The following is a 24,135-nucleotide window of genomic DNA, read 5'->3' on the forward strand; positions in this document are numbered from 1 at the left end:
GCAGCCGCACCGGAAGTGACCCTCATCCAATGGAGGAGGAGGGTGTGCGCCGCCGCGCAGGCGCACAACAACTAGGCAAGGTAGGGATTTTTCACGGGGTAGGGGAAATTAACGCCACAGTGCGCACGCGCGGCAAAGTACTCCCGTCGGAGGTACAGCGCGCGTGCGCACTAGTGGCAAGGGAGAGAGGCTTTAATCCGACGATCAGAGTTCGCGCGTGCGCAGTATAGGGGTAGGGAATTTTGATGGCTATTAGCCCTGTGAGATCTCCCTACCCCTATACTGCGCATGCGCGAACTCTGATCGTCGGATTAAAGCCTCTCCCTGCTCCCAACACTCTCAGCCATCCAAGATTGAGGGTGAATTATGGTGGGACGGTGGGTGTTTATGTGCATTATATTGGGGGGGTCTGCGCAGAATTGGGGGTCTGCACAGACCCCCCCAATATAATGCACATAAACACCCACCGTCCCACCATAATTCACCCTCAATCTTGGATGGCTGAGAGTGTTGGGAGCAGGGAGAGGCTTTAATCTGATGATGAGTTCGCGCATGCGCAGTATAGGGGTAGGGAGATCTCACAGGGCTAATAGCCATCAAATTTCCCTACCCCTATACTGCGCATGCGCGGTTTGTGAAGCGCTCCCTTGCAACTCGTGCGCACGCGCGCTGTACCTCCGACGGGAGTACTTTGCCGCGCGTGCGCACTGTTGCATTCATTTCCCCTACCCCGTGAAAAATCCCTACCTAGTTGGTGTGCGCTTGCGCGGCGGCGCACACCCTCCTCCTCCATTGGATGAGGGTCACTTCCGGTGCGGCTGCGTCACCGGAAGTGACGAGGGTAGGGAATTTTCACGGGGTAGGGTTTTTTGATAGAACACCGGCGGCGGCATATCTATTCAAGTGGGCCGGTGAGGGAGATCTTTGATCTCCCCACCGGCCCGTCATGGAATACAGCGGGGCCGGCGCTCGGATAGTGCCGGCCCTGCATAGACCGGCAGGGGAAGTCCTGGGACCTTCCCCTGCCGGCCTCGGCCCCACGGCCATCGCGGCCCACCGGGCATTTGCCCGGTGTGCCCGATGGCCAGTCCGGGCCTGCCTCACATACAAACACATACACCGCACCCCTTACTGCAGTCTGGGTGTATTCAGCAGTCTGGGTGTATTTGGCAGTGTGTGTGTGTATTCAGCAGTGTGTGTGTGTGTGTGTTTGTATTCAGCAGTCTGGGTGTATTTAGCAGTCTCTGTGTGTGTATTCACCAGTGTGTGTATTCAGCAGTCTGTGTGTGTGTGTGTGTGTGTGTGTGTATTTAGCAGTCTGTGTGTGTGTGCTTGTGCATTCAGTGGATTGCGTGTATGTATTCAGCAGTCTGTGTGTGTGTATCCAGCAGTCTGTGTGCTTGTATTCGGCAGTCGGTGTGTGCGTATATTCGGCAGTCGGTGTGCGCGTGTATTCGGCAGTCGGTGTGCGCGTGTATTCGGCAGTCGGTGTGTATGTATGTATTGCATTTGTTGAAGGTACCAATAAATATAAACTTAATTTTATCGATAATTTACATTTTTATTCCTTGTGTTATTGTGTAAGCAGGGCCCCAGTGCACCGCTTTGCCCGGGGGCCCATAATGCTGTTAATATGGCACTGTACTTACATATAAGGCTTTAGCAATCTCTGCTGCTCCATCGGTGCCAATATCATTTCCCATCAAATTTAAACTAAGTAAAGATGTGTTACCCTGGAAAACAGAACATGAATTAGAGGCAAATAAAATAAGAAGCAAATAAAAAAATAGTTCTATAGGCAAATAAAAACCACTTGTCCATCCAGTCTGCTTAGTGTACTACCTAGTATATACAGCGTGGTTAATTACCTTGTGTTATATATAGCACAGCCATAAATATTTACATTCAGTCTCTGTGACCAATGATGTTCGTTTTTTCCACTAAATTTTCAGTGAAATAAAACATCACTTTTAACTTGAATTATTTTCCATATTTCAGTTTGCATACAGGGAAATTGCCATGCTAATACAAGTACAACAAAGTACGTACCTTAAGGAAGTTTCCAATGTGGATGGCACCATTATCACTTAAATTGTTATACCTCAGGTCAAGATCTATAAGAGAAAGACTTTAGTTATTAATGATCATAAACTTAATACTTTAAAATTCTCATGGTTAATAAAAAAAACAGAAAAAACAATTAGCACTTTATTTATTTTATTAAGAATCCGTCCCTACTCTGGAAATTAATTAATTGAATAAACATTGGGAAAACACCTATTACTTATGGTACTTTTTATTTTATATGATGATCTGTTTAACAATTTGAATATACTAGCCATTCACATTACAACCCAGTTCAGTCCTTACTCAACCAGGGCACACATTGCTTTGGAAGAGACGAAAGAGAAACATATTTTTATTATTTCCTTCATGTTCATTTTGCTGGGTTAAGACCATCTGTTGTCTTCCAGGTGGCCCTAGAGGCGCTTATTGAACTTTCATGGAGTTTAACTCTGTGAAAGAATTCTGACCTTTCTCAGGCTTTGCATGAGGACAACCAGAATCTTATACCCATAGGAAATTATTGATTCAGTGCTCTCCTATGGGGAAGGACTTATGCCTGCAGGCAGGAGGAGAAACACGATCCTCGGCGCTGGAAAGAAAGGGTTTTTCCGTTTACTAACCAGGAGGAGGCATAAGGACACTATGGTTTTAAGAATTCAGTTTTAGTGTTCCCTTAATTATTTGCCTATAATGAAATTGAATATCCAGATTTTTCCATTTTAATATGTTCTTATTTTAGCCCTTCTGCCCTAATCTATGGTTAATTGCAATTTCACAAACACAGAGTAAAAAAGAAAATTAATTTGCAACACACAAAACCTCTGGAAAATGCATTTTTGGATTGCAGGATATTTTAGAAAGAATATCTTCATTCCATTTTAAGGAACAACCTGCACAAATATATTTATAACATTATTAGCCGTAACTCTCCTTAAAGAGGAGGATTGGAAAAATAAACTGGATAGTTTTTTATATACAGTGCTACTTAGTTACTGGCATGATGTTCTCACATTCTACGAGACAGCTATTGAACCAGAGACCTGGGGAGCAGACCTTATTAATTGGTTTCCATTTTAGTACTTAGCAACTTTTTTCAGTTGTTAAATGCCAATCCTTTGATTATTTGTTAAAGGGACACTATAGTCACGAAAACAACATTAGCTTAATAAAGCAGGTTTTGTGTATAGATTATGCATCTGAAGTGTCACTGCTTATTCTCTGCCATTTAGGAGTTAAATTACTTTGTTTCTGTTTATGCAGCCCTAGCCACACCTCCCATGGCTGTGACTGACACAGCCGGCACAAAAAATAATAATAATTTTCAATCAGATGTAACTTACTTTAAAAGTTTTTATCTACTGCTCTGTAAATTGAACTTTAATTACATACAAAATACTCCTGCAGGGTCTAGCAAAGTATTAACAGGACAGTAGCTAAGAAAATCAAAATTGAACAGAATTTGCAATAAAGGAAGTGTAAAAATTAGATGACTCTTTACAGGAAGTGTTTAGGAAGGCTGTGCAAGTCACATGCAGGGAGGTGTGTCTAGGACTGTATAAACAAAGTGATTTAACTTCTAAATGGCAGAGAATTGAGCTGTAGGGGCATGATGTATACACAAAAACTGCTTCATTAAGCTAAAGTTGTTTTGGTGACTTTAGTGTCTCTTTAATTAAAGAAATCCTAAACATTTGAGTTGTCGCATAAGCACAATATAAAAAGTCCTATGTTCCCCTGACACTGTATTTTATTTAAATGCTACACATCTACACACAGGATTTCTAATGTAAACCAAGATTGGCAATAACAGATGTTAGGACTAACACCTACTTGTTACAAAAGTGTTTTGACCTAAAACACGAGAAAGAGAAAGGAAATCTTCATCTGTAACTCTTTCAGCTTTCACTAGGCGATTATTTCCGCAGATCTTCAAGGTTGAAATATGCGGTCTGCAGAGAAGAAATAGTTACATGTCAGACGGTGGCATTAGTGTGACAACCTTTCTTCAATTTTAAAACAATCAAAGCACACTATATCCGAATACATAGTACCTGAACTCACACTATAGGTATAAAACGATAGAGGCATATCAACTGTTCTTAGAATTTCCTTAATTTCATACCATCACACATATGAAACTACCAAAATAAAGTAACTTTATTATACCAAAAAAAAAAAAAAACATAGTTGGATACATGACTACAGGTTAGGTTATCACAGGTCCTTGTAGTGTTATGTTGCTTTGCGTCTATGGACTCCCCAGTTTTCTCTCAAAATGTTTTGGAGTTTTTCTGGGGGAGGGAAGGTAATCAATCAATAAATTAGGGCTCTCCTCTGCCGTCAAACAAATAATAAAAAAAACACATTTACATTATATCTATAATGGTGGTGCATTGTGGTAACACCAGCAGGAAGGAGTCATTTAAATAGTATGCAAACACTGATGGTGCAGACCATATGATGCACCCACTAGACCACCAGGGATTAATATTCCCCCCCTTCCTAGCCTGTGATAAGCAAGAGAGAAGGGAGTATAAACTTCACTTTTTATTTTAAGGGTGTTTTTGAAGTGGGGGAGGGGGGGGGGAGTTAATTCCTCACTTCCACAAAGCAGTTCCTAACTCACCCAATGTACAGAACAGAACGTATCTCCCCACAAACAACAGCCCTATCACTCCCTTAACACACGGTACTGCCACGTTTTGACCAAACACACACAACATCCCCTGTCTCCCCAAACACACACACAAACACAAAACACAAACCCCTGCACACATACACTACAGACCAAAAGTCCTCCACATACGTAGACTGCAGGTCCAATAACCCCACGGGCACACTACGGCCCCAATTACCCCACACGCTACAGCCCCTTCCCCCCCAAGCACACACTAAAGCACACACACTCCACAAACACTCACGACTTACTACTTACTCACTACAACCCCAATCCCCTAAAACACATACATGCCACACAACAAACAGAACCATATACAGCCCTAAAAGCAGCATCCCCCCCCCACACACACAACCCCACAAGCAGCATCCCCCAAAACCACAACACAAGCAGCCTACCATCAAACATGCAACACCACAAGCAGCAAACCACCCCCACATGCAATACCACAAGCAGTCTACACACACTTAGAGATAAATATATATGCTCATACACACACATGGAGGGGTGCACTGAGTAAACAGGCCATTTGGCTCCAAGGACAGAAAATCCAGCCATGACGACATGTACTTACTCAGAAACTTCTGCTTGCATAAGCATTTCTGCAATGAATGAGTTCACCGGGTGATCCAGTTCAGAGCACGCGTCTATATATTGCTGCTTTAGATTTCTGGACATGGCTAAAAACTAGAGTATTAATATTGTAATTATTTTTACATATAATTTATATTTTATTTTACATAAATAATGTAATGCATTTGCCAGCTAAGTGATCCAATGTATATTCTAAATGAGAAGCTGTGTTGTTCCTATATTTACATTTGCTTCAATGCTTTCTAATATGAAAAAGAAATTAATAAATAAATTGCGTGTGTCAGTAAGCTGAACAATACCACTTCTAAGCTGGGCGCACTGTACACAAATCATAGCACGGAATAATAGTGATCTCTGCAAACTCTTGGAAGTACTGTATACTATATACGAGATGCTTGTCGTGAAAGAGTTGTTTTGAGTCTGGAGAAGTCATTATAAGTTACATTTTCAGTACAATTTGTGGAAATCACTTGAAGCATTCACTGTGTTGAGCCATTTCAATCAGTGGTGTATCCTGGTTTTGTGCTGCCCTAGGCATGACAAAACTCAGGCGCCTCCCCCCTCCCCTGCGCCACCACACCCTTCCCCCCTGCCCCGCCTTCTAAATACACACACACTCACACATTCACTGACAGACATGCATACACTAGCTAACAGACATACACACTCACTAAGACACATACAGTCACTAGCAGACACACAAATTCACTAAGACACGCATACACTCTCCTGACAGACTAACAGACACACACTCACAGACACACACTCACAGACACACACTCACAGACACACACTAACAGACACACACACACACTAACAGACACACACACACACACTAACACACACACACTAACAGACACACACTAACAGACACACACTAACAGACACACACTCACACACTCACTAACAGACACACACTACACACACTAACAGACAAACATACACTCACTAACAGACACACACACACACACACTCACTAACAGACATACACACTAACACACACTCACTAACAGACACACACACACTCACATTAACACACTCACTTTTTTTTTTATTCAAGCCCTGGGGAGGGGGTTCTCCCTTTCCCTGGGGTCTAGTGGAGCTGCTGGGCGGTCGGGCGGTGCTGGCGAGGGAGCAGTGATTAGTGAGCTCTCTGCTCAGCTCCCTTGCGCGCCGCAGAGTGATGCCAGGAGCCGGAATATGATGTCATATTCCGGCTCCCGGCATCACTCTGCGGTGGGCGAGGGAGCTGAGCAGATAGCTCAGGGGAAAGTGCTCCATCGCCAGCGCCACCAGCCCGATCTTTAGCCGGACAACCGCCTGCCTGGACTGTTAGCCGCCAGGTTAACAAGGCATTTGCCCTGGGCATTTGGGGGCGGTGTTTTTTGTTGCCCCCCTGGAAAATGCCGCCCAAGGAAAATGCCTTGTGTGCCTCGCGGCTAATACGTCTCTGATTTCAATTGCTTTTGTTTGACTTGTTCATTGCAAACAGCTGAAACAGCTGCAAGTCTGTACATTTTTACAATAAACCTGATTTTCAATAATGGTTGAATCATTTTGATTACAACTATGTGTCCTTTTAACCTGGAACCCAAAGTGCTTGGTATCACTATGAATTGAGAATTTATTTGTACTCATTGCATAAACAAACTGGGATATTAGTTTAAGGTGCTTGAATATATTCACTAGCCTTGTATAGTTTGCATAAATAATTAAAGGAACACTATAGTCACCTAAACAACTTTAGCTTAATGAACCGGTTTTAGTGCATAGATCATGCCTCTCAGGTTTCATTGCTCAATGCACTGCCTTTTATGAGTTAAATCACTTTGTTTCTGTTTATGCAGCTCTTGTCACACCTCCCCTGGCTCTGATTGACAGAGCCTGCATGAAAAAAAAAAACTGGTTTCACTTTCAAACAGATGTAATTTACCTTAAACAATTGTATCTCTTTCTCTGTAAATTGAACTTTAATCACATACTGGAAGCTCTTGCAGGGATAGCAAGCTATTAATAAAGCAGGGGATAAGAAAATCTAAATTAAACAGAACTTGCAATAAAGGAAGGATAAACTTTAGATGGCTCTTTACAGGAAGTGTTAAGGAAGGCTGTGCAAGTCACATGCAGGGAGGTGTGACTACGGTTAATAAAAAAAAGTTATTTAACTCCTAAATGGCAGATAATTGAGCATTGAGACTGCAGGGACAATCTTTACACCAAAACTGCTTCATTAAGCTAAAGTTGTTTTGGTAACTATAGTGTCCCTTTAATATGAAATAAAAGAAGGCCAGGCCAGACTTGCTGTTTGTACCTGAAATAAAACAGTTGGGATGGGCAAAATTGTAGTTGAGCTATGTTTGGAGTTCTGGTGTGTCTAAAAAAGACAAGATGAGTAAATACAGCATTTCATATCAACCTGATACTCAAGGACGGGACTGCACTGCACTTCATTTTTATTTTCAGTTATCAGCACTGGCACACGGGACTCACCAGCGTTAGGTATAGGCTGAACCACCAGCCACACCAGCCACACCGCTTCACAAGGCTATTTTCAGCCTGGACTGTCCTGAACTCTCACATCTCCTAGACACCCAGATACAGAGATCTAATGCATAATCCACACAGTTTAGGCTCCCATGCCAGCACCTGTTATTATTATCATTATATGATGTTTTGTTTTTATTTTTTGATGTATTAGACTACCCCTACCACATAATATGGTACTGCAAGCTATATATGGTACTGTGCTTTAGGGCCCGTCCTATACAGTTTAAAGCGAGCGCGCAATGTTGAATGCCGTATAAATAATGCAGCCTGAAATATCTAGCACAACCAAGCAGGCATAACCTATCACACATTGTGAGCCTAACCTGTTATTAGCTAATTGCATACCAACGTTTAGTAAATTGCTAATGTAGAGCCTGTTAGCTTGTCTAAATATACATAGGGATTAAGGAAAAAGCGCAAGTAACATTTTCTTTTCTTTGGTTTTTACTATATATTGGGGCTGATGTGTGTTGTAGTCCTTGCAGCTTAAGCGCAGGACTTCTCTTTTTGTATTTGTATTTACTTTGTATCACACAGCCTGGTTACAATGCTGCTACCCATCCCATGTGTTCCCTATTAAGGGTTAATAAGTAAAGGGGTGTATATAAAAAATGCCCCTTTCTGTCTCATTAGAGATATCTTTGCCAGAAGCTCAAGGAAGCAGGCTGAAGGGTCAGTGTTAGGACCCGCTTAGGGGGGGTCTGCCTTGACGTTGGCAGGCGGGCATCCCTCCAATGGCCATTGGAGCAACTAAATGACCTCCATTTGTCTAAATATACATAGGGATTAAGGAAAAAGCGCAAGTAACATTTTCTTTTCTTTGGTTTTTACTATATATTGGGGCTGATGTGTGTTGTAGTCCTTGCAGCTTAAGCGCAGGACTTCTCTTTTTGTATTTGTATTTACTTTGTATCACACAGCCTGGTTACAATGCTGCTACCCATCCCATGTGTTCCCTATTAAGGGTTAATAAGTAAAGGGGTGTATATAAAAAATGCCCCTTTCTGTCTCATTAGAGATATCTTTGCCAGAAGCTCAAGGAAGCAGGCTGAAGGGTCAGTGTTAGGACCCGCTTAGGGGGGTCTGCCTTGACGTTGGCAGGCGGGCATCCCTCCAATGGCCATTGGAGCAACTAAATGACCTCCATTTGTCTAAATATACATAGGGATTAAGGAAAAAGTGCAAGTAACATTTTCTTTTCTTTGGTTTTTACTATATATTGGGGCTGATGTGTGTTGTAGTCCTTGCAGCTTAAGCGCAGGACTTCTCTTTTTGTATTTGTATTTACTTTGTATCACACAGCCTGGTTACAATGCTGCTACCCATCCCATGTGTTCCCTATTAAGGGTTAATAAGTAAAGGGGTGTATATAAAAAATGCCCCTTTCTGTCTCATTAGAGATATCTTTGCCAGAAGCTCAAGGAAGCAGGCTGAAGGGTCAGTGTTAGGACCCGCTTAGGGGGGTCTGCCTTGACGTTGGCAGGCGGGCATCCCTCCAATGGCCATTGGAGCAACTAAATGACCTCCATTTGTCTAAATATACATAGGGATTAAGGAAAAAGCGCAAGTAACATTTTCTTTTCTTTGGTTTTTACTATATATTGGGGCTGATGTGTGTTGTAGTCCTTGCAGCTTAAGCGTTTTTGCAGCTTAAGTATTTGTATTCACTGCTTTAACAATCCTGCAGCCGAGTATGTAACACAACGTGTGTAGCCCTATGTTATGATATCTACAAATGCAGTGCTCCCACTCTGTGTCTCTCCTCTGTCTTTTCTTTCATGCCAAGCTCCTCTAGACCCATAACTACAGAGAGATTCTAAACAGTTGTAAATCTGGTATAAGAGTAAACGTTTAACCTCCTCAGAAAAGCGATACTATTGATATGACATACCATTTACCATAATCCTGAACGTGATAAAACCATTTCTAAACTTGTTTAGCCTAGCATATATATCATCATAATATTGTTATAAAGTCAGTTCTTTTTATGTTAAAACAAAACAAAAATGTGCAAACCTCTCATGCCACTGTTAATCCTATGCTTAACTATTCAAACACGCTGTTGTGGCTTATGTTTATGCTTTGTAATCACCTGCACGACAAAAAGAGAGAATTATATATATATATATATATATATATATATATATATATATATATTGTTCTACCAATATGTTTCAATTTTTAATTTTAAAACAATGTTGCTATGCATTAGGTAATTTTAAACATTGATTAGCAGTTAATACATTTCACCAGGGGTACCCAAAAGGTAGATTCCCAGATGTTGTAGAGCTACAACTCCCATGATGCTTTGCATGCCTTTAGAATGCTTTTTGAATGACAAAGCATCATGGAAGTTGTAGTTTTAAAACATCGGGGGATCTACTTTTTGTGCACCCCCGAATTACACACTTTATGTTGTTTATTAATATAACTACTTGAAAAGTGTCAACATATCCCTGTGAAGTACCTTAAAGGACCACTCTAGGCACCCAGACCACTTCAGCTTAATGAAGTGGTCTGGGTGCCAGGTCCTTCTAGGATTAACCCATTTTTTCATAAACATAGCAGTTTCAGAGAAACTGCTATGTTTATCAATTAGTTAAGCCTTCCCCTATTTCCTCTAGTGGCTGTCTCACTGACCGCCGCTAGAGGCGCTTGCGTGATTCTCACTGTGAAAATCACAGTGAGAGCACGCAAGCGTCCATAGGAAAGCATTATGAATGCTTTCCTATGTGACCGGCTGAATGCGCGCGCAGCTCGTGCCGCGCGTGCGCATTCAGCCGACGGGGAGGAGAAGAAGAGGATCAGAGGAGGAGAGCTCTCCGCCCACCGCTGGAAAAAGGTAAGTTTTAAACACTTTCCCCTTTCCAGAGCCCGGCGGGAGTGGGTCCCTGAGGGTAGGGGCACCCTCAGGGCACTCTAGTGCCAGGAAAACGAGTATGTTTTCCTGGCACTAGAGTGGTCCTTTAAGGCATATTTTAAAATAAATAACATAAGGTAATTTTAAAAGGTGGGTTTTATTAGCCTTTCCAGTTTGAAAACCGGTTTGTCTGACATTTAGTCTAGTAGCAAGAGAAATAAGAAACTGTTGTGCATGGGTATTGCTGTACACAGGGAACATATCTCAACAAACAAAGCATTGGCAAAAATGTATAAACAATAAAAAAACATTTTTTAAAAAATACAAACATTTGGGTGGTAAAATGAATGTATGAAAGATATTGAAATACTGCATGTCATATACTTTAAAAATAGATTTCTCTTTTTTTGGGGGTGTGAGGTCATCCTATAAAATGGTGGTATTGGTGGTGTTGAGCAACCCTAAAAGAGACATGAGCACAGTAAAGTTGGTTCCATATTTACGTGACATAAAACTAACACAATAAATGGATAGTAATATGGCACATGCAAAGCTCAGATATCCATAGTGGAAGAGAATGAGTCACCCACTTCCAATTATAGGGAGTAACTTTTTTGGCTTGCTAAAATACCCTAATACAAGACACGGGGCTGGCAAGTCAATATTGCAGTTTTTGCAAGAACTAATGTGGAAATGGTCTCATATCTATTTTGATCTTGTATCTGAGAAAAACATAAACACAAGGATAAACATAAGTATAAAATGTAAATATGAAGGATTAAGCTAAACATAAATGTTTTTTATTTTCATAGCAGAATCGCATATCTGCCTTATGTAGTTCACAGGTAGGTTTGTAGCTGAAAAACAATATCCTACCATTCATTTTAGCAGAAATTGGTAATATTGGCTCCTAATTTAAAAATTCTCTATATTTAAAAAAGATTGCTTGTATTGGGGTGGATTTGACAGGATGAGACCCTAAAATGCCCCCAGATCTCTCTCTCTCTCTTCCCTGCATGGGAAGAAAGATTTGCCAAACCTTTTCATTCTGCATGGCTGTCGCACAAACATCTAGTTCATAGTTGATACCGGCATTATGGGAGACAGCACAGTTATAATATAAGCCACTTTCTAAATGCAGAGATGAAGGGTACTTTCCCCACCACTAATATTTCAATGCGTTAAAGTTGCTTAAGTAATTAGAGCAACTCTTTAATTCTGCTGCTCTCTGCCTCTCTGTTACTGATATGTCAGGACAGGGCATAGCTTCCAATTGTCCCTACTTAGGAAGGACAGTCCCTAAATCCCTCTGTCCCTCTACTCCAGGGGTCCTCAAACTCCGGTCCCCCAGATGTTGCTGAACTACAACTCCCATGATTCTCTGGCTATCTATGTAATTCAAAGAATCATGGGAGTTGTAGTTCAGCAACATCTGGGGGGCCGGAGTTTGAGGACCCCTGCTCTATTCTATCATGATGTCCCTCTTTTCTAACAGCTCCATATTATTGTATGTGAGTGTATAACAGAGCTCCGCAGTATTGGGTCTTTAAACTACAATCAACGTGTTTAGAAATCAGTCTGTGTAAATAAGACACATTGTTCTTCTAAATTGCTTTTTAGTTTCATAAATTGTTATTAAGTCACTTAAAATTTCTCAGAACAATCCCGCCACTTGCCACACCCACAATCACACCCTACAATTAACGTGTCCCTCTTTGTCCATTTGAAATGTTGGGAGAGGGGCAGTGGAGACAGCACATATGTTTTAGTGCTTTGCTATGACTGATACCTCTCCTGTTATCAGTATCAGGTGTGCAATTAACCAATAAAAAAAAAAAAATAAGTAAAATAAAAAATAAAAAACACACGCGCACACACATTTTGAATCACCCTTACATTTAAATTCTAAGTATTTGCCACTGTTTATCCATACATACACCTAGAGTTACATAGTACTTATGTTGTATACACCTGTCATTCGCACATACTTATATAAGAAGGACTAAGAAATATTTAACATGGCACACAGTTTACAGAAAAGCCCAACACATCAGTAACAGATAAATCAGAAAATGTTACACCACATGTACCAATACAGACATACAAAAAAACATGTAATTATTAATTAATGTAGTACTGTCACTCACTCGTTCTTTATCACATTATATTTTATTACCTATGTAGCAGAGCTTGCTAGTTGCTGTAAACACAGGCCTGTAGCTGTCCCTGGCTGTCTATGTTGCTGACTCTCTGTTACCATGGACACAGCACAGCACCAAGCCCTGTGCAATGGAGTCTCCCTTTCCAGGACTCAGCTGATACTTTTGTATCAACTTCTCCTCTCACTGACTATTCTAACGCTGAAATCTGGGCACCTGCAGGTAAATTAATAGATTATTATCCAGTCAGTAGTGCAGCACAGACAGTGTTCCTGGGGGAAGGGAGGTTGGTATGGTCTATGCATGTTACACTATACCTGTTAACCTATGTAGATGCCTGCCTTAATTATTAAAACTTACTGGGGTACTTGCTTATTAGGTAGGAGTTGATCTCACTGATACTGTATTCAGATTTAATGCCACTCAGGGCTAGCATAGTTATTGTCAGTGAGTCAGACTGCTATTAGTTATTCTCATATTGTTAATATTAGTAATCTGTTTCACTTTTAAATTTATTGGGAGTGGTAATACAAATGAATAGGTCTACCAGTTTTTTAATCTGGAGCAATGCTGAGATTTAGATGTGTCTTTGTTGATATTATGTGCCATGTGAATGTCTAACTATGCAAAAAAAAAAGCTGTGAATTTTTTTTTTTTCAGACCTGTAATGCTGGCATGTAGGGTTATTCACCAAGTAGACATTTGCAGGAATTCTCTAATTTAATTTAACTAATCTGAAATCATAACTGACTTGGATAATGTTTCCAATTGTGCTATATTGGCATAACATGTGAGGTTAGGTGGATAATTCCTGATAATTCATGCTTTAGCGAATAACTCTTCTTGTGATAAAGTGATAGGACTACTAATTTTATTTCCAAACAGGGCTGCGATCAGCCAGTACTCCATTTAGGGGCCTAGTCAAGCAACAGGGCTTACATGGACCATTGTGAAACAACAGAGGACAGGGCCCTATAACCGGCGACCCCACTGACAGACCTTTTTTCACAGGCCAGCAAGCTGGTGCATTGTGGTTAACTGCTGTGACACCTACAATAAATTTGGGATTCTGAGGTTCTTGTTTTATTTGTTTTGGACATAAAAATATATATATATATATATATATATATATATATATATATATATATATATATATATATATATATATATATATATATATATATATATATATATATATATTTATTTTAAATGAATAAAAACAAATACCTCTTACACAGATTGCATTAAAACTTGTTTAGTAGTATTAAATGTATTAATTTGTGAATTTGTTATGTGACCTTAAAAATGCATTTTCTTTTAAATAAACACTGCCCCCTCCCCTTTCCCAAATAATATATACAGTATACTCCATTCAATGCATGCTTATTACATATGTCGTTTTTCTTATTTAAAGATTGCCTCTAACATACATCTGCTAGAATGCCTCAGTCTAGTCAAAACACCCCTCACAAGATACTGAATGTTCGCTTTTCAAATGCTGTCACATCGATTTTGGTGGATACTAATGAGCAGTTTTTGGAGACAATTCAAATCAAACAAGATTCGGAGCCAAAGGATGAGTTACCAAGGCAGCTGCAACTTCGTGTACACTTCCTGGATTCAGCACAAAAAGACCATAACACAATCCCTACCTCTGTTTTACTTCTGGAAGAACTTGAAGAGCTGCACTTGGAGAAGAACCAAATTGAATCCATCCCAAAAGAGATTAGCCATCTTCAGAATATTAAGGTTCTCTACCTGAATAATAATAACATCACGCATATATGTGACGAGCTAGGAGAACTGCAGCATCTCTACAGCCTGGATCTGAGCAGCAACCCCCTCTATTATAAGACATTAAACATCATTAGCAACGTACATTACCTCCGGGAACTTAGACTTTACAATATAAACCTGGAAGAGTTTCCATTGGAGATATGCAAAAAACTTCATCACCTGCAACTCCTTGGACTGTCTAGCAACTATTTAAAGTGCCTCCCACCAGAAATCACTAATCTTATACATCTGAAAGAAATTTATTTGAAAAACAATACATTTGAGGATTTTCCGGTACCGATCTGCTCCCTTACTAATCTAGAAGTTGTTGACCTTGAAAGAAATTCACTAACGTCAATACCTGTTCAAATTGGTTCCTTAACAAGACTTCAGAAACTTTTTGTAGGCTCTAATAACATTTTGTCCATACCAAAGTCCCTCTGTCATTGTACAAGGTTGTCTGTGATTGACCTGTCTAATAACCACAACCTCAGAAAGCTTCCTCATAATTTCCCTGATCTGAAAGATCTGAACGAGTTGTCTCTGTCACATAATGAAATGAAGATATTTCCATCGCCACTGTGCCAAGTGAATTCTCTCTGCGTTCTATACGTTAAAAATTCATGCCTAAAGACATTACCACCAGCTATTAGTGACATGAAATCTATCCAGATTCTAGATCTAAGTCAAAACAAGCTAACAGATTTTCCCACTGCAATCTGTATGCTAAAGAATCTTCAGATGCTGTCTCTGGATGACAATTTAATAAGTATGGTAAGTTTAAACCTTTTTACAAGTTTAGAAACATTGATTTCTAAAACTGCTTTTGTGAATATGTAGAATAATTTCATTATCACAAAGCCCACATGTCCCTTCTTTGTACTGAGAGGCTTCATTTAAGGCCGAAATTGACCTGTACCTTTTTTCCTTAATGTCCTTCTTTTCAAATAGCGCAAAACTTTGCATATATTAGTGCGAAGGAATATTCTACAAAGGAATAAAATACAAAGAAATATGTATTGAGACAGTAAATATTGTAGGAGACAATAACGCTACAGTATTGTTTAAAGGAGCACTCCAATGGATTTTTTTTATTTTCTTTTAACAATTTAGGAGATGTGCCCCCAATTTAATTATGCATATTTTTTTTACTTCAGGCATTTCTAAAAAAAAAAAAAAAAGCTGCAGATCTCTGCAGCCTTTGCAAGCTATCCCCTTCTAAACTCACTCAGACTTACTGTAGCTGTCCAATCACAGACTTCCCAATGAGCTCAATGAGAAGTTTTTGCAAAGCAGATGCTCTGAGCAATTGGCTGCCTTTTAAGTTTAGCTTCACTGAGCTTAACAAACTAAGAGGTATCAGGACCAGTTGGCTGACTGCCATGGGATGTAACAAAGTTATTTTCTAAAAGTGCAAATTTCTGTTGAAACCAGCATTTTTTGTAAAACGAATAAGGGAAACACTGTTCATGCATAAAGCTGGAGTGCTTTAGGTGTGTGGTGTGTCCCTTTAAGAGGACCTTTATAGAACACTTGAAGGTTCGTTTTAGACCAATCTGCAGTTCGGGTGAGCAATCACATTTTGAAAATATTTAATGTACGCTAATGTCTGAAAATGCCAAAATTGTATTTTTTGGGGGGGAGGGAGTCAATAATCTGACTTCAACCAGTGGCACAAAAAAAAAGAGAGATGATTTATGAGGGGAAAAGGATGATTGATAGCTTGGGGACAGTCACTAAATGTTGATTTTCTTCACAGATCAAATGAGAAGTGAGCAATAGAAGGAAATAGAAGGAGTAAATATTGTATATATAATAAATATATAATATATAAATATAGATTCTTTTTTACTCTTTTTTTCCCCTCTGTTGGTTACTTTTTAGCATTTGATCTGTGAATCAAATGGTGGGGAAATGCTCCTATCAGTATACTGCAAAATAAATGCACCCTATTATATTTGTGTATATTTAATTGGTTGCCATGATTCGGTTTCCAAATTGAATTGCAGTCTAACTGAACAGACGTTTAATTCGACCTTCAGATTTGTAAAAAAAAAAACATGACGCCGATACACTGGCGTTATTAGCAGAGTGCCGGCGTCGGAACAGAGTGATGTCACACTTTCCTACACTTCCTAGCCAGCGATCAGAGCGCTGGCTGGGGAATTACAATAGCAACCATAGTGCATGCATTGTGGTTGCTATAGGTGGCGAGCAGAGTCTCTTCTACTCTCTCTGTCTCTCAGTTTCTTTCATTGAGTGTCTGCCGAGGAATTGAGAGACAGATGGGAGAAAAAACTATTTTTAAATATGTTTTTTTCTAAATCTATACATTTGCTAGCACAATATATAGATGGAATTTCAAGCTCTTTTAAAATGGCTAAAGTTGTTTTTTTCCATAACAGATTTCCTTTATTAGCGGACAGGGTGCTGCTATTAGTATGGCATTATTTGTATTTGTTTTGTGTATGTTCTGGTCAATTACTATGTTTTAAATTGTGATTATTTTGATCGCTGGAAGCACCAAAGAGCTAATGAGAATGTCCCTGCTGTTCTCATTTCCTGCTTTTTCTGAAATTTAATTTGTGTCAGCATGTATTCATCTGACTTTTCAAATGCAGTAAGTATTTATCATAAAGTGTTAAAGTTACAGAATAAGTCTCAATACAACCTCAGGTCTTGGCCGGATTATACTTAATAGCTTAAATAACAATACACAGAGCAATATAATCCAAATGCCAAATGTATAGGTCAGTATGGATTGTTTATGTTACAGAGGCGGTGATATGTACTGGAGCATAATAGAAGGAGGAGGGAAAGAGGGATGGAGTAGTAAAGGAAAAGATATCTAAAGATAAATAAAGCTAAAAATGCAGGACAACCAAGTAAATCAAAGAGCAAATCCATTTTGGATTGTCATATTAACCATCACAAATTATTTATTTATAAAATTTATTTATTTATAAAATATTTTACCAGGAACGATACATTGAGATTTCTCTCGTTTTCAAGTATGTCCTGGGTCCACAAATCATTGCATTGTTACAGTTAGTGTACAATAAAATACAAATACAATATTAATATACAATATATACAAAATTTAACATAGAACAGGTAGGAAATATATAATCAACCATGACAGGTACATTCTGTTTTGAGAATGTAGAGAGGGATCTCTTAAAGGACTTTAAGCTTAGGGAAGATTTTAATTTGTGCGGGAGGTCGTTCCACAAATGCGGTGCTCTGTAGGAGAAGGAGGATCGGGCTGCTTTCTTTTTATATTGAGGTAGACTAAGTAAAGTGTTGGTACTGGATCGGAGGTTATAGGAAGTGGGAACAGCTGGGGAAAGCATTGCGTTCAGGTAGGGTGGGAGTTTCCCCGAAAAGCTCTTAAACACAAGGCTGGAAAGATGAAGGGTGCGTCTGGATTCCAGCGACAGCCAGTTTAGTTCTTTTAGCATGTCACAATGGTGGGTCCTGTAATTTCATTGTAGCACAAATCGGCAGAACGAGTTATACAATGTGTTGAGTTTATTAATGTGGGATTGCGATGCAGATGCATATACTACATCCCCATAATCAATGATTGGCATCAGCATTTGCTGGACAATCTTTTCCTTTACTGAAGGGCTTAGGCAGGATTTGTTTCTGTACAGGGCACCTAGTTTTGGATAAAGTTTAGATGCAAGCTTTTCTTGTTTCTTCTTTTGTTTTGATGGATAGGTGGGAATTGTGTAATTTGTGTAATTTAGGTACTGTTCCAAAGATCATTGTGACAGTTTTGTCAGTGTTCAGGAAGAGTTTGTTTTTTGCGATCCACTTTTCTACCTCTGTAAACTGGTCTTGGAGCACAGCCTCAAGCTGCGGTAGATCGGAATTGTTCGCATAGATTACCGTGTCATCTGCGTACATGTGTACGTTTGAGGATTTGCAGACATTTGGCAGATCATTTATAAATAATGAAAATAGTAGGGGGCCGAGAATGGAACCTTGGGGAACACCACACGTGACTGGGAGAGGGAGGGAGTCGCTGTCAGAAATGGACACATATTGTGAGCGTTCCGATACATACGATTGAAACCAGTTTAGCGAATGATCACCAATACCTGACTTTTTGAGTTTGTGCAGTAGAATGTCGTGGTCTACTGTGTCAAAGGCCTTTGCAAAATCAAGGAAAATAGCTCCAGTTAGGTCTCCTTGTTCCATGCCAGTTTGGATGTCATTGCAAACTTTTAAGAGGGCAGTTGTAGTGGAGTGATTCTGGCGAAAGCCCGATTGATCAGGGGTCAGATAGTTTGATTGTTGGTAATACTCACATAGTTGCGTATGGACACATTTTTCTAAGATTTTTGACAATACCGGGAGCAATGATATAGGGCGATAGTTAGAAACCAAAGTAGTGTCACCACTTTTATGGATAGGCACTACTCTTGCAGTCTTCCAAAGTTTGGGTAAGTATTGTGAGCGTAAAAGTGGCATTGTGGTTGATGGAAGATACATCAGGCCTGATTTGCTAAACTGCGACCTGAGCATTTTCAGTTAAATGCCCCAGGAAAGATGTTAGCGTTTGCAATCTACATTGCTGAGGTTCTGCAAAACATGGTATGGATCCCTGGGGCAGAGTATTTGGAGAGTAGGATGGGCCAATGCTCCAACAGGACTAGTTGCTGTGTAACAAACCACAATTTAGATTTGACTTAAGAGTTAACTAATTGACACTCACCTGTAGCTAGTCAGTTTAGTAGACAGGCCTTTAAAATGAAGAGGGCAGCCTGCTGCAGGGGAGGGAGAAAAAGACAGCTAGGAGAGTGAATGACAACTGTGTTCATTGCAAAGACATTTCTTTTGTTTGGAAATTGGTAAGTGGGAAAGCCACCAAATTGCAGATAGCAATTTCCTGTCAAGTAAGAGCAAGGGATTTTGTTTGTTTTTATTTAAAGCACCTGTTTTCTTACTGAATAAAGAAAAAGGAAAATCGAGCTGACTGTGTCCTGGACTTTATATACCCTAGAAGGCGGTGGTTACTGCAAGATCTGTGACAGCCCTACTGTGATGTAATTCCAGTAAAATACAAGTTTAGCAGGCTAAGATTGCCACAAGGCATATGTATGTATATGTGTTTGTAGTATCAGTTAGTTAATTACACGTAGCTAAGATACTGTTATCACTGTACTGACCAGGTGCAGGAATGTAAGAACTGGAATTACGCGTCCCTCTCCTTTGTATCAGATGAGCCACGTGGTTAGACCGGATGGATGAGTTTAGACTCTATTTATTAAATAGGTTAAGGGTATGTGTGGGTGTAGTTAATTGTGGGAGGAGCTACAGTGCTATATAAGGAATGTACTCTATGTATTCAGTACTCAGACTTTGCTGTATTTTGGTGACGCTAGTCCCTCTGAGTCCCGATCGGTGATCCAATAAAGAATCTCTTCCTTCCTGAAGAAACCTGTGTCCATCTCTCTGTGCTTGGCTTCCGTCAGTTTCTCCGGTATCATTTGGTGCATTGGCCGGGAAGCTCATCGTTCAACGGTAGCTGAGAGGCAGAGGCGTGAGACGGTCTATCTTTGCCCACGTTCTCTACGGCTGCACCCCTGAACTTCTGCGTGGACCTCCCTTCGTCTCGGCGCCACTGGTCTGTTGTCCAGGAGATCATCGGCCTCTACGTGAGAAGTGCTGGGGTGTCCCCGTCGATGAGTGTGAACTCAGGTTCAGGAACGAGGAGGTAAGACAACTGCTGTTTTAGACGGCAGGACCCACTAGGGGTATACCGATTGTGCGGTAGGCCCAAAGGGGTTTTGAATCTGTGTATCTGCCCCCTCTGTCGGAGGGAAGGAGCGAAGGCGCACCGCTCGATCGAACGCTCTTTAGTCAGACCGTTTGATTTGGTTAGTCAGGCGGGGTCCTGGTGTAAATAGCCCTAGCCGGACACCGGTGTCTTGTCTAGACTAGCGTTCTAGGGTGTATATTACGTTCGCTAGGTCGGAGGGACCGGGAGACTAAGCGGCGCCTGTGTAAATTCGGTTCGCTAGTTCTCATCCTATCTGGGCTAAGTGGGAAGGCGTGTAAATTTGGAACCCACTAGACTTTTGATAGTGCGACTAAGAGGCGCCTGTGTAAATTCGGTTCTCTAGCTCGCTATATATGTGGTGATTGGGCAGTGTGGCTAACCAAAACGGGTGTATATAGTTTTAGGTAGTCCATTCAAGGTACTGGCCAATAGTTTAGTTGGGAATTGTAAATGTGTTAACGATTGTTTTAGTAAAGTGTATATCTTGTTAGATAGCGCGAGCTCAGCCGTCTAGCGAGAGTGTTAATAGTGTGTTGCTGTATTATAGTGCACGGTACCATAACCCTGTATATTTACTGACATTATATAATAAGTACTAATCATTGTCGTCCATTGCATGTTTAACACCATAACCACTAATAATTGTATTGTGACCTTAACTTGTGCTTTGACCTATGCTAACCGTACTGTAACCGCTATTTGTAAAAGACGATGTTACTGGGGTGTGTTATAGACGGGTAATTCGTATATAGAGAATTATAGCGTGGGTGACTGTATAGTTACGCCAAAGGGCATAATATTGATTATATATAGTGACTGGTGTAACAGCTGTGTGTGTACGGGAATTCCCTGAGTGTTTATTGTTATTGTGTACGTTTCACTTGGTAACCGTACCACGTGGTGCTGTTGCCAGAGGAAACGGGTGTGACTGTTGAATAGTACGCGTGTATAGTATTCGTTGTCGACGACGTTCCATTGTTAAGTATGGGTGCGTCGCAGTCAACGATTCCGGATCCCTTAGGATGTATGGTTAAGAATTTTAAAAAGGGATTCAAAGTTTGTGATTTTGGGGTAAAGATGTCTCCTGTACGTTTGGTCACTTTGTGTACTAGGGAGTGGCCTACTTTGGTTGCGGCATGGCCGCCACGTGGCAGTTTGGATCCAACTCTGGTACAGCGCTTACACGTGGCTGTATCAGGTAGGCCTGAACTTTACGGCCAGTTTCCTTATATTGACTGTTGGAGACAGGCCGTAAATGACTCGCCAAAATGGCTCCAGACATGCCACGAGGAGCAGTGTCGCCTCATGGTAGCTAGGACTTGCTCGTCCACTAGGACTGGTGTTAGGCCCATTTTGGACACGCCCCCTGAGTCCGAGATCCCTTTGCCGCCCCCTTACTTTCCGTTAAGAAGAAGTGACGCAAACGCAGGAAGTCCTGCACCCCTCCCCTCATTACCCTCATCCACTTCCGCTTCCTCCTCCAGTACAGGATCCACCCCCCCTCGTACTAAATCTCCCCTTCCGGAACCAGAACCCACCCCCATTAGAAACGAATATCCTGATTTGGCGCCACTTCAGACTTCCGGTCAAGCTTCATCTAGCTCGGCTCGAAGTGTTTTATTTACGACCTTTTCCCAAAACCGACCTCCCACATCCCCATACCCTATCTCTCCCCGACCGGAACCCATGACTGACGCCTCTCTACGTAGCCCCATCCAAACCCGACAGTTGACTGGTGCCCAACAATTAAAGCACTATCAGATGCCTCTTCGTCTGAATCCCGGGTCAGCTTATATCGATGCCGCAGGTCAAATGGCACACGCTGACCCAGTCTTCGTATATGTCCCATTTACCACAACCGATCTTTTAAACTGGAAGACCCATAATTCCTCGTATACTGAGAAACCACAAGCTATGACTGATCTGTTCACCTCAATAGTACAGACGCATAATCCGACATGGGCTGATTGCCAGCAGTTACTAATGACTTTATTTAACAATGAGGAAAGGACAAGAATAAATCAAGCAGCCATTAAAGCATTAGAGGATAGAGCCCGTGCTTTGAACCAAGCCAATCCAGCAGCATGGGCCGCGACACACTATCCCAACACCGATCCCGATTGGAACGTAAATGGTGCTGATATGGTTCAACTCAGAGCCTATAGAGACGCTATAATTGCTGGCATGAAAGCCGGAGGAAAGAAAGCCATTAACATGTCGAAGACAGTTGAGGTGATCCAGAAAAGCGATGAAGCGCCCAGTGTCTTTTATGACCGATTATTGGAGGCATACCGCTTGTATACCCCCTTTAATCCGGAAGACGCAGACAATTCCCGAATGGTTAACTCCGCCTTTGTCAGCCAAGCATACGGAGATATTAAGCGCAAGCTACAAAAGTTAGAAGGGTTTGCAGGTATGTCCATCACCCAACTAATGGAGGTAGCAAATAAGGTCTATATGAACAGGGATACAGAAAGTAAGAAAGAGGAAGAGCGCAAGATGCGTAAAAAGGCTGATATGCTAGCGGTAGCGATCGCAGGCGTAGATAAACGGGGCCCAGATAGAGGCAATAATAGATGGAGTAGGGAGCCTTTGAGTAGGGATCAATGCGCGTATTGCAAGGAAGAAGGGCATTGGAGGAACGAATGTCCGCAAAGAGAGCAGTACGAGAGAGACCAACCCAGGGCAGGCTACGGAAACTTTAGAGGTAGAGCGAGAGGTAGAGGAGGCTCCGGAGGGAGTAATGGTTATAGAGGGAGTAATGGGAACAGAGGAAGTGTTAGGGAAGACAGGTATATTCCAGCAGCGCAAAGGTCCCGCGATAGAGAAGGTAGGGACTTTGTAGGATTGGCTGACACTGTCATGGAGGACTATTGATACCGACCGGGCTCCATCCCCCTTGGTCGAGCGGAGCCTATGGTCGATGTATCAATAGGGGGGAAAAGGAGTGCGTTCATGATCGACACTGGTGCTGAACATTCAGTGGTGACTAATCTAGTTGCTCCTCCATCTGGAAGGACTATTACTGTGATAGGAGCAACTGGAAGAAGTGCTGAAAAACCGGTTCTTAAAAGTCGACTCTGTACATTGGGAGGCCACGTAGTAAAACACCAATTCCTTTATATGCCTGAATGTCCAGTCCAATTGCTGGGACGTGATATGCTATCAAAATTACAAGCGCAGATTACGTTCCTACCAAATGGAACAACATCCTTAAAGTTTAATGGACCTTCAGGTATTATGACTTTATCCGTACCAAAGGAAGAAGAGTGGCGACTTTATACAGTGTTGACTAGCCAAAACCCTAGGAGTGATGAGACATTGTTTAACATACCAGGAGTTTGGGCAGAGAACAACCCACCAGGACTGGCCCGCAATATTCCACCAATAAAAATTGAACTGAAACATGGGGTTTATCCAGTGAGCCTAAGACAATATCACATTCCGCAGAAGGCTAAGAAGAACATCCAATCCTATCTGGATAAGTTCATACGGTATGGTATCCTAAAATTCTGTACTTCCCCCTGGAACACCCCATTGCTGCCTGTTCAAAAGCCCGGTACAGATGAGTATCGACCTGTACAGGACTTAAGAGCAGTCAATGATGCGGTTGTTAGCATACATCCAGTTGTACCCAATCCATATAACCTGCTTGCTTTAATTC

At 41.2% G+C, this 24,135-nt stretch overlaps 2 protein-coding genes across 3 annotated transcripts in view; one reads left to right on the top strand and one right to left on the bottom strand.

Annotated features, from left to right (window-relative positions):
* LRRC34 (leucine rich repeat containing 34) overlaps window positions 1-24,135 on the bottom strand; it is a 67,275-nt gene that overhangs the window by 21,892 nt on the left and 21,248 nt on the right. Inside the window, exons 1-5 of one of the 2 annotated variants that reach the window (XM_063442646.1) lie at window positions 12,922-12,987; window positions 5,319-5,431; window positions 3,898-4,016; window positions 2,050-2,114; window positions 1,650-1,733 (exon numbers count right to left, since the gene is read on the bottom strand). In XM_063442646.1, coding sequence (XP_063298716.1) covers window positions 1,650-1,733; window positions 2,050-2,114; window positions 3,898-4,016; window positions 5,319-5,422 — 372 coding nt within the window. In that variant the 5' untranslated portion in view covers window positions 5,423-5,431; window positions 12,922-12,987. Of the gene's footprint in view, window positions 1-1,649; window positions 1,734-2,049; window positions 2,115-3,897; window positions 4,017-5,318; window positions 5,432-12,921; window positions 12,988-24,135 lie in introns of those variants that run through there. The other variant, XM_063442647.1, reaches the window with a different exon arrangement.
* The window catches only part of LRRIQ4 (leucine rich repeats and IQ motif containing 4), a 40,495-nt gene continuing 29,392 nt past the window's right edge, over window positions 13,033-24,135 (top strand). The window contains exons 1-2 of the mRNA XM_063442645.1: window positions 13,033-13,126; window positions 14,319-15,454. Coding sequence (XP_063298715.1) covers window positions 14,345-15,454 — 1,110 coding nt within the window. The 5' untranslated portion in view covers window positions 13,033-13,126; window positions 14,319-14,344. The remainder of the gene's footprint in view (window positions 13,127-14,318; window positions 15,455-24,135) is intronic.

This window comes from Pelobates fuscus, chromosome 2, assembly GCF_036172605.1.
Source record: "Pelobates fuscus isolate aPelFus1 chromosome 2, aPelFus1.pri, whole genome shotgun sequence".
Classification (NCBI taxonomy): Eukaryota; Metazoa; Chordata; class Amphibia; order Anura; family Pelobatidae; genus Pelobates; species Pelobates fuscus.